A 12392-nucleotide genomic window follows, 5' to 3' on the forward strand; every position below is an offset into this window, starting at 1 on the left:
GATAGATTTCTCTCTTTTGCGCATAGACACCGATTTTATTACTGCTTCGAGGAAACAGCTAGTTTTCATCATGCAATTTCTGAAAAGCAGCCAACAGAATTCTGGCAGGAACGTCTCACGATACGACAAACAGTTTAATAAAAAAAATTCCTGTGTGTGTGGGTGTCATCCGAGAAAAACATTTGTTGTTTTATCAAAATGCACATTGTGTTCTCTGCTAATTGAAAAATGGAAGAAATGAGATGCATGCATCTCCCAGTTTACATCCATCACCAGAAGATGCAGGTGCCATGGCAACTAATCAAGCCCAACAATTCCTAGTTTAGTCACTGGCTCGCTGCCAAAACCAGTTCCTGTTCTCCAAGATAATGACTCCTTGATGCAAGCAAACGCCCATTCTGTAGTTTAATTGACCTTCAGTACATTTAATGCATGCATGCTTCTGGCTTTTGAAGGCTGATACCATCGCTCTTTCCTGTGCCTCTGCCTTTGATGGAAAAATTTGACATGACTGCCATCGTGTGGTATAAAAAGGAACATACCTAAACAAACTGATCACTAAAAAGGTTGGATGAAGTCAAAATAATATCCATAAAAGCGCAAAAGAGGACACACTGCTATAATTAGCTTTCGTGTTGGTGATGTTGTTAATACAGAAAGTACTAAATCGAAAACAAATGTAGACCTTAATGATGGGATGCGATGATTTGCACTATACGTGGGTAAATTGCAGTGCGTAAAACGCATAGTGCTATCCAACACATTCTTCATGAACAGATGTGGGTCTATTAAACTCTCCTCGTGTTCCAAAACAACATCTGTGTTTGCTCTTTAATTATTTTATTGTGATCAAATGCGTGATTGCTCTCTGCACTCTATGCACATTATAAGGCATTCAGGCCTTTCTTGCTATTTTTATATAGCTTTGTGCTATTTAAGTTAAGTGGCTGTGTAGGTTGATATTTATGTTGAACCAACTGAAAACCCTGTGTATTTTTTTCAGTGGATCGGACATAGGAACAAAAAGGTAAGACATGGGAACGCGTGTTTATAGTCCTTGTTTCCGGACGGTACGTTTGGGCCGGTAGCACGCGGCGAAGGCTAGTCATTACAGTGATGCTGTGAAATGTAAGTTTTATTTAGATATTCTATGACATATCGGTGTTTTAATGTTTTATAAGTTTGTTTTTCATACTCGAATGTGATTTGTGTTATTGTCGTCTCTGCAAAACTCTGCACTCGCTAATTTTTCACTTTGTAAGATGTGGCCATTATTAAATGCTTTATAGATAAAATGGGTTATAATTTGAAATGTGACATTATTGTTTTTGATTTGAGGATTACCTTTTATCAAATTTCTGTTCTATCCTCATCTGTTTTCAATTATATTTTAAAAACAAATGGTATGCTTTTGTGTTATTGGTTATCTTTTTGCTTAGGTTTGTTATGTTCTACATTATCTTTAGTAGATAGTGATATGTCATGGATTTTAAATCCATCCTTTAATTTGATGCTTAAATGCGGAATAAAAATTAAAGATCAATGTCATCAAGCTAACCAGTTTGTTGTTTGTCTTTTCTAGACTGATTCACCCACTTTGTCCTTCTCACCCAATGGGCTGACAGTGGGAGCGGTAATCATGTTGAGTGACATCCCACGGGACGCCCTCCTCCGCCCTCTCACCCGAAATGAGGTGGTGGGGATGCTGCTGAGACTGACCATCTTTGGAGCTGCAACATATTACAGCATCAAATGGGTGGTGGAAGCTTTTGACCCGACAGAGAAACAAAAATCTCATGCCAAGAAAAGGGTAAAAATATCTCCACTACTGAACATGAGCTTATTGTGGTAATACAATGTGAAATTATGATTTGTCTGTTTTTTTCTATGTATTCCCTTATTCCTCCAGGCAGAGCGGTTGATGAAGCAGATTGGCATAGAGGGTGTCACTCTGACAGAGTATGAGATGAACATAGCCACCCATCTCATAGATCCCCGCAGCATTAAGGTAAGTGGAAGTCATGATAAACAAGAACTTCAACACGTCAGCAAATTCAGTTTTATTCTTACAACAGAGTCGAAGTGGATATGTTATGGAATGCTTTCTTCCCTCGTAAGGTGACCTGGAGAGATGTTGCTGGTTTAGATGATGTCATCACAGATCTGCAGGACACTGTCATCTTACCTTTTCAGAAATACCACCTCCTCCGTGGCTCTAAGCTCTTCCAGCCTCCCAAAGGTGAAGCACAAAAAAGTGGCCAGTGCTTTTAGACATTGTGTACAATTGTTTGTTTTGTGTTCCCATTTAAACTGTCTTACAGCAATTTGTTTCATACCATCATTATTCATTCAGGTTTTCAAGTTCATTTTTATGTATCTATTTTATTGTTTTAATCTTGTCCCAGACCTTATCAATCTGATATTAAATTTGAAGATAAATTTCACTTCTGAAGTGATTTTCAGAGGAATGGGAATTTTTTACCTAAATAAAGTACAGACAGAATTTCGTTTTCACTTCCCATTCACAGGTGTACTGTTGTACGGGCCGCCAGGATGCGGAAAGACTTTAATCGCCAAGGCAACAGCGAAAGCATCCGGATGCCGCTTTATTAATCTCCAGGCCTCCACTTTGACTGACAAGTGGTATGGCGAATCGCAGAAGCTGACTGCTGCTGTGTTCTCATTGGCTGTCAAGATTCAGCCCTGCATCATTTTCATTGATGAAATAGGTAACCCGTGAATCTGCTCTTCAAATTCTTCATAGTTAAGATGCCAGACAGATGAGGAAACAGGTGCTGAATAAATCATGCAGACAGCACTATAATGACAAACCCATCTGTAATCGCTGTGTGTTTGCATACATTTTATATTCATGATGGCTTGTTATGGACGATGTGGTACACATTTTTGCATAATCATGGCAGGGTTTTTTCAACACCATGTTGTGCTGGTGACATTTGAAGAATAATAATGCACTGTGAAATGGCTCATTATCAACAAGCTTAAACCGCAGAGAAAGTGATTGCGGTAATTATTTATGCTTCTTTAAAAACGCATACATTCGTTTAACTTTTATTAATTCACCATTTAACCTCAGAGGTACATTAGTAAGACTTTTCACTGCTTTTATTTTTATGCTATTAACTAGTTTTACAAGTCATGGTTGTATGTAAGTGTGCTCTTGTATCAGATTCATTTCTAAGGAACCGTTCCAGTTTGGACCATGAGGCCACTGCTATGATGAAGGCCCAGTTCATGAGTCTCTGGGATGGATTAGAGACGGGAGCCAGCAACCAGGTAACCCACACATGTACATGTACAACATGTTTGCTTAAAGCTGAAATGATAGAAAGACACATTTAAATGTGACGTTAATGTTCAGGTTATGGTGATGGGGGCTACTAACAGACCTCAGGATTTGGATCCAGCAATACTACGCAGAATGCCAACCTCCTTTCATGTAGGACTCCCTGTAAGTCTATCAAACACAGACACTCTCATGTTTGTTTCGCTTTATTAGTGAGATCATGTCATAGACTTCAATTGATTTAATATCAGGCATTTGTTGCATTTCCAGAATGCAGCTCAAAGAGAAGAAATCCTTCGACTCATTTTATCTGGTGAAAAAGTAAGTCTCCAATCTCAGCCATTGGTTGATCAAGTGTTGTCATGTCAACGTCAAACAAACACACCGCAATTCCATTTCCTACCACTAGTGGCACCCAAACGACACTTCACCTTTAAACAAACATATGAAGCGCCAAATGAACTGCGCGGCTTTGAATTCTTTCTCCTCCTCAGCTGAGCAACACGATCAACCTGAAGGAGATAGCGGAGCAGACAGAAGGTTACTCCGGCAGCGATCTGAAAGAGCTGTGCAGGGATGCTGCCATGTACCGTGTCCGGGATTACGTCCGCAAACAGCAGATGAAGCAGATCGTACAGCAGTTCCAGCTGGATGAGGAGGAAGAGTATGTCTCACATGTGTTGCTTGACATGCATCTCTCAAACTCTGTCTTAACTAGGCATGACAGCATAAAACCTCAAGCGCTGAATCATGTTAATCCGTGTTACAAATCTTTGTTTTAACCAGTTGCGTCAATCCACAGCGCTGTGCATCAAGATGTTTTGACAGTTCGGCTTGTGTAGCCCCGCCCAAAGTGACATCTAATTGGTTTAAGCTTCACATAGCTGTAATTTCCAAATTTTCCAATTTTTTTTAGCTGTGATTCTCAATGCAGCTTTTGATGGGTGTCCGTGCGGTTATGAAGCTCAATGCATTTTATATACCGAAGTAAACTTTATATTTGCGTTTGCGGATTATGCCAGAAGTTAAACTGTCGCCATCATTTACGCTGCTGAATTGAGTTTAAAAAATGGATGCCATTCAAATCACCCATGCCAGCGTTTTTATTACTGTTCAACATTCAGCGTAATTGTGTAGGAGTGAGTTTAAGCGTATATTCTTCTATATTTTGTGTGAGCCTGATTTTCTCCTTTGGTCCCTCCTCAGGCACATGGACGGAACGCAGCTGAGGCCTGTGACTCAACTGGACCTGCTGTTTGGCCTAGATAAGATGAGAGAGTCCAAACTGGCTTCAGTTGTCCCAGCAAATCTGAGAGAGGTGCCACTGGACTGAATATATCTCACTGTACACGTTGTGTAACACTACACTTGCACTTTCTCACGCCTTCCTTCTATATTTCTGCCTCTTCTAGATCTCTGTCATTTTGCATTTATTCTTTCCCCAATTTTTTCTGTTACATAATTTAATGCACTAGTAATGCATTTAGTCTTGGGTATTTTTTTAATTGTTTTGCATGTTGTGTAGTAGCAGAATACTGTATTGAATCACTGTTTGGAAATGAAAGATAGAATTGCTAGCTGCTTTACTGTGTCTATACATGTTTTGGTGTATTAGAGTAGTAGAAAAAGTATAGTGTGTTAAATGTCTCCGTAGGACGCATGAGTGTCACACTAAAGTTGAACTGATTAGTGCATGTGTGATGAACATGAACTCAAATCAAATGATAAATATCTTCATGCAAAAACATCACATTTTGTAATCTAATTTTATGCCAAATTTAGTATTAAAAAAGTATTTTGTCCGGACATAAAATATCCTCTAAACCACTTAACGTACAGTATGTATGAAGGGTGGTACGAGGTGGTGGAGCCTGTCCCAGCATCTCTGGCTGTAATAAAAACGTGTATTTATTTAATTATTTATTTATTTACAGCATTTAATCTTCATTTGTACTTTTTTCGTTCATGATTTTTGATTTGAACTCAAAACAAACAAATTGGTTCACTTAAAAATACATATTCTGTCATTTATTTTACTCATTTCATTCAAAACATGTTTATAGAAAGGGAGGCGGGAGGGGTGGAGTGAGCCGTTGGTTGCAGTTCACAATCTCACCACTAGATGACTCAAATGTAACACTGGACCTTTAAAGTCGTAATGATATGCCGTTATGAACGTGAAGCACTTAGCTTGGAATAAAATCAATACATCACTCAAAGTGTCAAAACCAGCATCTTTTACAGGTTATCATTGGCACACATCAACAGTTCATAGTGTACTTACACGAGCACCGAATGCTTTTTTGCAACTTTTGGTTTGTCCCATCTGACCTCCATTGAGTCCTTCTCTTTCACCAACCGTAGACGCTACAGGTGGAAAAATAAAATTTTCAATCGTTTTTTTTTTTTCAAGAAGTTCCAAGAATTAAAGCGTTTCCTACGTGCTTCACGTGTGTTGCAAACCAGTAATTCCAAACTAGAAGTTAGCAGGTTTTAAAAAAGACATTCAGAGTAGAATAATTTGTGCCACCATTGAGATTTTATTTTGTAAATATAAAAAAGATGATAAATTATGTTTAGGTTAGGATTTAATAGGAACCTATTTCTGGTTTAATGTCCATGAAAGGATACTGAGGTGCTACTGAGGGGGGTGTGAGGGGTATTCAAGACAAAACAAACACTGTTGTGAAACCCTGTTCTATAGTCTCTTATGTGTTCCTTTGGTAATGGGTGGAGAAAACCATGTCTGGCAGCTTAATAACCATCCATTAAAATTCTTCACACATTGCCTATTAGAATATATGTATCCACATATTCAGAATAACATGATACGTTGTGTTCATTTTGAGTAATTTGACATGTATAGTATGAATGTATTTTGTGTCTGCAGTAATTTTGTCTTTTGGGACAAACTAACATGATTTGCTGTTTGTTGTGCTGGTTTGGGGATCAGGAATTTGTTTAATTATAAACAGAAATTCATGACAGCATCTCTCAGATCTTGGTCTCAATGGTGTGATGGTTTGACTAAGAATTGTTGAAATGTTAAACAGCTCTTCATTAATATTGCCTCACTAAGTCTGTGATAACATGCTTGTCTCGCACCGAGACATCACCACAATGTGACAATGTTTAGTAAGTCTTTATTCCCAAATCATAATAAATCCATTTGGGATGTATTTAATGATTGTTGTAGGGATCATTGTTCACATGAAGTTGTTGTTCTCACGACTCCCCATGAGAACAACAAAAAAAAACATTTAAGATGGTCAAAAAGAAGCCGTTCTGATAAAACTTAATTTGAACACTGGTCAGAATCGTGTGTGTTTGTCATTAAAAACAAACCCATACATTAGCGTGTATGTCTTTTTATTGCCAGTGATTTTAACCATTACACATCTACAGAGCTTTTTGAAAAACAATGCAATAATGCACGTAGATGTAAAAGTTGCTTTTGACATTCAGCTCTTTCCTGTATTCTGAGCATCATTACCATCAGACCTGCATAACCTTTTTGTTAGAGCCATGAGTCATCATTTCTCTTGCATCCAGCTCTGTTCACCTGTTTTTTTCTTTATTCAGAACAAACAACTGGAAATAGAAACTGGAGTCATTGAGTTCATTTTCAAGTCTCTAAATACTGTTCCGAAATAAATATGTTTATTTGCGTGCAAGTTTTAGCAAGACGTAACACGTAAAATAAGCTTTTTTTATTATGTTTTCTGTTCACACCCAAAGTAAGAATTGTTTGTCTGTGTTGCCCACTAGAGGGCAGTGTTTGAGTTGTGTGTTTCTATGAGTTTTCCATATGCCTTTACATCTTGACCTAAGGCATTGCAGCATAGCAGTAGAAAACACTTGATCTCAGATTTGCAAATCTTCTGCCCCTAATATTTAGTTTATAATCTGTTTAATCCTGCAAATGTCATTCTCAATGCATCAATGCTTTGCTCAGTATTGTCAAAGTTCGTTTAGGCAAGTCGTGCCACTCGGCGGCCATCTTTGCAGTGCGCCACCGGGCAGTTATTACGTCGGCCTAATTCAAACAAGACGTGAATGGGAATACTGATATTTTTACAATCCTAATTTAACGATATATTTAAAAACAACATTTAAAAATGACGTAATCTTTACCATAACGTTTGTTTTCTATGATCATATTGCGCTTAAAAACATTACGTTTCATGTTGTTTTAGATACTGCACATGCGCGAAGCTTCGCTTGGGCAGCCATGCGTTCCTCCCCATTCATTTCAATTGCAGTGACGCATCTTGTTAATATTAATATTTTGGTATTGTGAATGTATATCATTAATATAATCACATTGTCAGATACTATTAAAAAGAGCATATACTGCATATTATTATGTAAATGACTTATTATGTAAAACTTATTTTTTAACTAGATGTGATCTGAAAAGTTTGAAACCTTATATTAACTCAAAAAGGAGTCTTTTTGATTCCATTATCATTTCGAGATGCAATGATTAGTTTAAATGCTGTAATAATAAGCAAATTTCTCTGCTATTCTTACAGCAGAATATGTAATTAATTTAGGATTATTTTTATCTGACTGTCATTTCAGGGAAATACTAAAGATAGGCGTAATTGTAATAATAGTAACTAATATTCACATCTTGCTAGTTTTAAATTAGAGACGGCTGTTTTTATGATTAAGATGAGGGGACTACATGCTGTTTTAATGATTACTGAATCTTTAAAAGCTTTAGTAAAACCAAATCACTCCTTATTTTCCAAAATACCAGGCATGGAAGTATTAGTATCTGTATTCTTTATAATATATTTTTTCAATAATACTGTACATACATGTGTGCGTATATATATATATATATATAGATGTATATGAAATCTGTACTTGCACAATTTATATCATGAATATTAATAATAAATATATTACATTTTATATATATATTTTCTTTACAGCCACTTTCCAAAACACACAATCAAAGTTCGTTTTACAGATAAAAAAACATGACACATAGTACAGTATTGGGTAGTACATACTGTATGCATCAAACATTTTTATCGCTGTTCTTTAGTACTAATATACTAAAAACATGTAAGAAACGTTTCTTAGTGTTGCACACCAGAGGAAACCTTGATCGCACACATACATCTGGGAGATGTCTTCTGCATTTACATCTGAAAGATGTATTTTATTGTTTGTTTACTTATCTGGATTACTCTGAGATGTCTCCAGTCAGATGTTATAGACATCTAGAATATGTAGATGAAAGATTTATAGAAAGATTTTTATGATTTAGAATGTAAAACTGCCTTTTCTAAGATGTTCATCAGATTTTACGCACAGCAGATGTTTTCCAGATCTCTAGCAGACCTCTTACAGACATGTGCTATCTGTGTACACCATGTAAACAGTTTTGTTTCTGACTTGAAGCAAGATTGTATACAAAGGGTCTAATAATGGCTGCTAATTCCGCGTGTGTGTGTGTGTGTGTGTGTGTGTGCGTGCGTGCGTGTGTGTGTGTGTGTATGTGTGTCTGTGCCTCCTTAACTGACCCTCCATTATTTCTCCATCTGCCCCCGGCCTTCAGAGGTCACCGTCAAAAGCAAGAAAAACAAAACTAACAAGAAGATGTGCTATTTAATATGAGTCCGATTCGCTGCTCCTGTTTGATTTAATTGATCTGATTTATGCCGGTTCTTTTAATCATTTTAAGTGCCCGAGTGAGCGCGTTGTCATCCCGCTCTGTGGTCAAGTGCTAATAATACATTCAGTAGATGTCTGTTGGAACATGGGCACCTGATGTCGGCTAGAGAACAGACAACAGAATAATGTAGGAAAGGGCATTTTCGCAGTCCTCTGGGGAGTATGCACTGCTCCAGCAGCCGGGTACTCGAGAAGAGAAGATTGTGGTCATCTTCAGGACCTGGAAGGGATTAGAAGAGATGTTATGAATGAGAGAACGGGGTGAACTTGTCTTTGCATAGGTTGGAAAAACGTGATGGGTGCGTTAACTTCTAAGCCCCAGTTTTACTTCTTCAGCATATAATTGAGGATTGCATGCGTTAAATGTCAAAGCAGCATTTTGTGCAGGTGCTGCGTTGGTGCAATTATGTGTTTTTATGCGTTTGCACTATTAATAGTTGCAGTTTCTTGTCACGCTATCTCTCAGAGAATAAGAGACATGCCTGAAATTTCACATTTCTGTGTGTTGCTGTTAATGGAGTGTCATGTTTTGCCATCCTGCAGTTCTGAGGGGAATTTTTGAATTTTCTGTTTGTATAATGAAGTTGGGTATATTAATATTCCTTTGATATTTAGCAAAGGGAGATGCTGTGGAGTGTGAGCATAGCAGATGCTCTGGGGGTGTTTAAGAGCTTAGAGCATGTGTTCGGCGGTGTGAGGTTCAAATCCCTCATTGGCATTAAAGGAATATCCCCCCCCAAAAAAAATCAAGTTATAATTAGATCACAAGTATATGCAAAGGAGAAATTCTTTAGATTGTTATGAAACCATGTAATGAAAGCAGCCTCTCTTTACAAAACTGCCATAACATGTTTAAATATTTCGCTGCTGTCCTTCTCCATATTTTGTGATTTTTATGTTTTATAACTTAAAACTCAAAAGTAAGACACTTTTGTCTTGATCCTGCCTCACCTTGTCATGCTTTTCTAGTCTTGTGGCAGGATCATGACAGTCCCACGTGTTTTGTGTGGAAGCACATGGCCATGTGCTCTCCTGTCGTGTCTTGACCCTGCACCCTCGTTTCCTCTCCTAGCTTCCTGCCTGTAATTATCCCTTCCACCTGCCTAGTGTTATAATCCCTTGTTAGCTCCCCTATTTAATGCCCTTGTGTTTGCTGTCCTGTACGGTTTTGTTTTGCAAAATTTATATACTTACCTTGTGTTTTGGTACCTGTATTTCTAGTCCTGTCAAGCTCCTGTTAAATGTACAGTGCGGGATGTTTTGTATGATCTATTAACAGAAATGCAATATAACATACAAAACTGTGTCTTTAGATGTGTATAAAAACCTTACGTAATGAAAAGTTATGTTTTATGTTAGAATAAACCAGTTGTATCTACATAGGGAGCGGGCCTATCTACATGGAATTTGGCAATGGCAAATTGGCAGCCATGTTTTGTACAGTAAGCTCTAACGGACAAACAGTTCTACAGAGCGCGTTTCGTATATGTTGGTCTTCTTCGTGTGTTTTTTTAGACGCAGCTTGCATCATCACTGAGTTGAAGACGCACAAAGTAGTAAGTCGTAGTACGGAGAGAAGGAGTAGTTGTCGTCTAGCTGAAGCAACTGATTGTTCTGTCTTAGAAGTTTTGATAAAATGGAGGACCGTGCGTATTGTGCACAAGAGCCGACAGAGCGTGAATCTCCGTCGTCAAAGAAGCGCAAACGTGATGCTGCCAGACGAATTAGAGACAAACGGCGGCAGAAATCCAGGATAAACATCGGTGTATCTATTACCAGATGGAAGGCACTGTTGAAAGACAAATGTTTTCAAGGCGACGCCGAAGTTGCCTGTTTTCTGCTAGACTGGTAAGATAATTCAACATTTTCAATGTTTACCAAACAACTGTTTTGTTGAAACGGTAACGTTAGCATTTTATACAAATGGCCATATAACCTCCGAATAATAATGTTTTTCCGTCCCTGCGGTACGTACTCCGGTTGTTCCTGACTTTACAAAGTGGGAGACAACCGTCTACTAACTTACACCTAACTGCCTATGTCGCTGTCAGATCAAACGCTTTGAACAGCGTTGCTACGATTAGCTAACTTTAGTTACTTCACTACTCTCAGCGTGTACTAGATAGCACGCAAGAAATATATCTAATTATAGGATTGTAACAGTAACTTTCGCAATAGAATACATGTTAAATGATTAATTACGTTAATATATTGCCTTACCTTTGTAAAGAAACATCGTTGCTTGTATCACTGCTATCCGCTGTCTCAGTAGACGACATCTTTTTTTACTGTTGCGGCCACCGTCTTACTTCGAAAGGGAGGGGTGAGCAAATGACTCAGAGATTCGTTGCAAAACTATAATACAACGCTAGTGGCCGCTGATTTTCAAGAACTGCGCCTTTAAGTTTAGTTAATCTTGATCTCTCTTGTTTTTGCCCCCTTGAAAGTCTTTGTTTTGTAGTTTGGATTTTTCTGTTGTCATTTTGCCCCATCGTGGGTCTTTATTTTGTTAATAAAGTTTGAGTTTTGTAACCGCCGCCTGCTTTCGGGTTCTCCTTCTTGGCTCCTTCCTGACAGAACGAAACAGCCAATATTGAACCCAGTGGGCAGCCATGGACAGAACTCAATCCCCGGTACGATCCCGCGATGCCAGACGGACCCCGATGTGCTGGGGTTCACCCTGGAGTTCTTGTCCGCAGCGGGGGAGATGGACTTTAACGAGGCAGAGCTGAAGGTGTCTTTAACGGTTGCCTCAGCAAACCTCTCACGCAGTCAGAGATGAAGATGCTGAGGCCGCTGGGCTTTGCCGACATGGTAAGATACGCCGTGCACCGGGATGAGCCCAGGGCCTCAGCCCGAGTTAACTCTCCGACCCCATTGGCCGCGATCCTGGAGGGTACTAGTTCATCCGAAAAATATGTCATCATTGATTCACCCTCATGTTGTTTAAAACCTGTATGTGGAACACAAAAGCTGATATTTTGAGAAACGTCTCAGTGGTTTTGTGTCCATACAATGGAAGTCAATTGGGTCTCAGGTTGTTTGGTTACCAGTTATCTTTAAAATATCTTATTTTGTGTTTTGCAGAAAAAAGTCAAACATGTTATACAGTGGATATAGAAAAGAATCACCCCTCTTCAAAATAATCACATTTTGTTGCTTTGCAGCTTGAAATGAAGATGGACACCGTTTGTGTTATATCCAGTTGTATTTACTCCGTGCAACTTATAACATCCAAGAGAAAGACATAACCCCAACAACCGCTTCGCGTTGGGTGGTTCTTCGCCTCCACGTCGTGCATTAAAATCCTTTAATGCACGGCTAGCCGTGGATTATCTCGATTATACCATGGTTATTTGCCAAGTTAAAGCTTTTATTGATGTTTACAGTGTCC

The 12392-nt window shown here is 38.5% G+C and overlaps 1 protein-coding gene across 1 annotated transcript; it reads left to right on the forward strand.

The window, feature by feature from the left end:
- Positions 1-1063: 1063 nt before the first annotated feature.
- atad1a (ATPase family AAA domain containing 1a) lies at positions 1064-5520 on the forward strand. The gene is made up of 10 exons (XM_057327822.1): positions 1064-1128; positions 1583-1810; positions 1910-2008; positions 2119-2239; positions 2529-2729; positions 3191-3297; positions 3383-3472; positions 3578-3628; positions 3802-3971; positions 4514-5520. Exons 2-10 carry the CDS (start codon positions 1640-1642, stop codon positions 4638-4640), a joined length of 1137 nt encoding a protein of 378 aa, XP_057183805.1. The 5' UTR covers positions 1064-1128; positions 1583-1639; the 3' UTR covers positions 4641-5520.
- Positions 5521-12392: the final 6872 nt, after the last annotated feature.

The sequence above is a fragment of the Triplophysa rosa genome, linkage group LG2 (assembly GCF_024868665.1).
Source record: "Triplophysa rosa linkage group LG2, Trosa_1v2, whole genome shotgun sequence".
In the NCBI taxonomy this organism is placed as follows: domain Eukaryota; kingdom Metazoa; phylum Chordata; class Actinopteri; order Cypriniformes; family Nemacheilidae; genus Triplophysa; species Triplophysa rosa.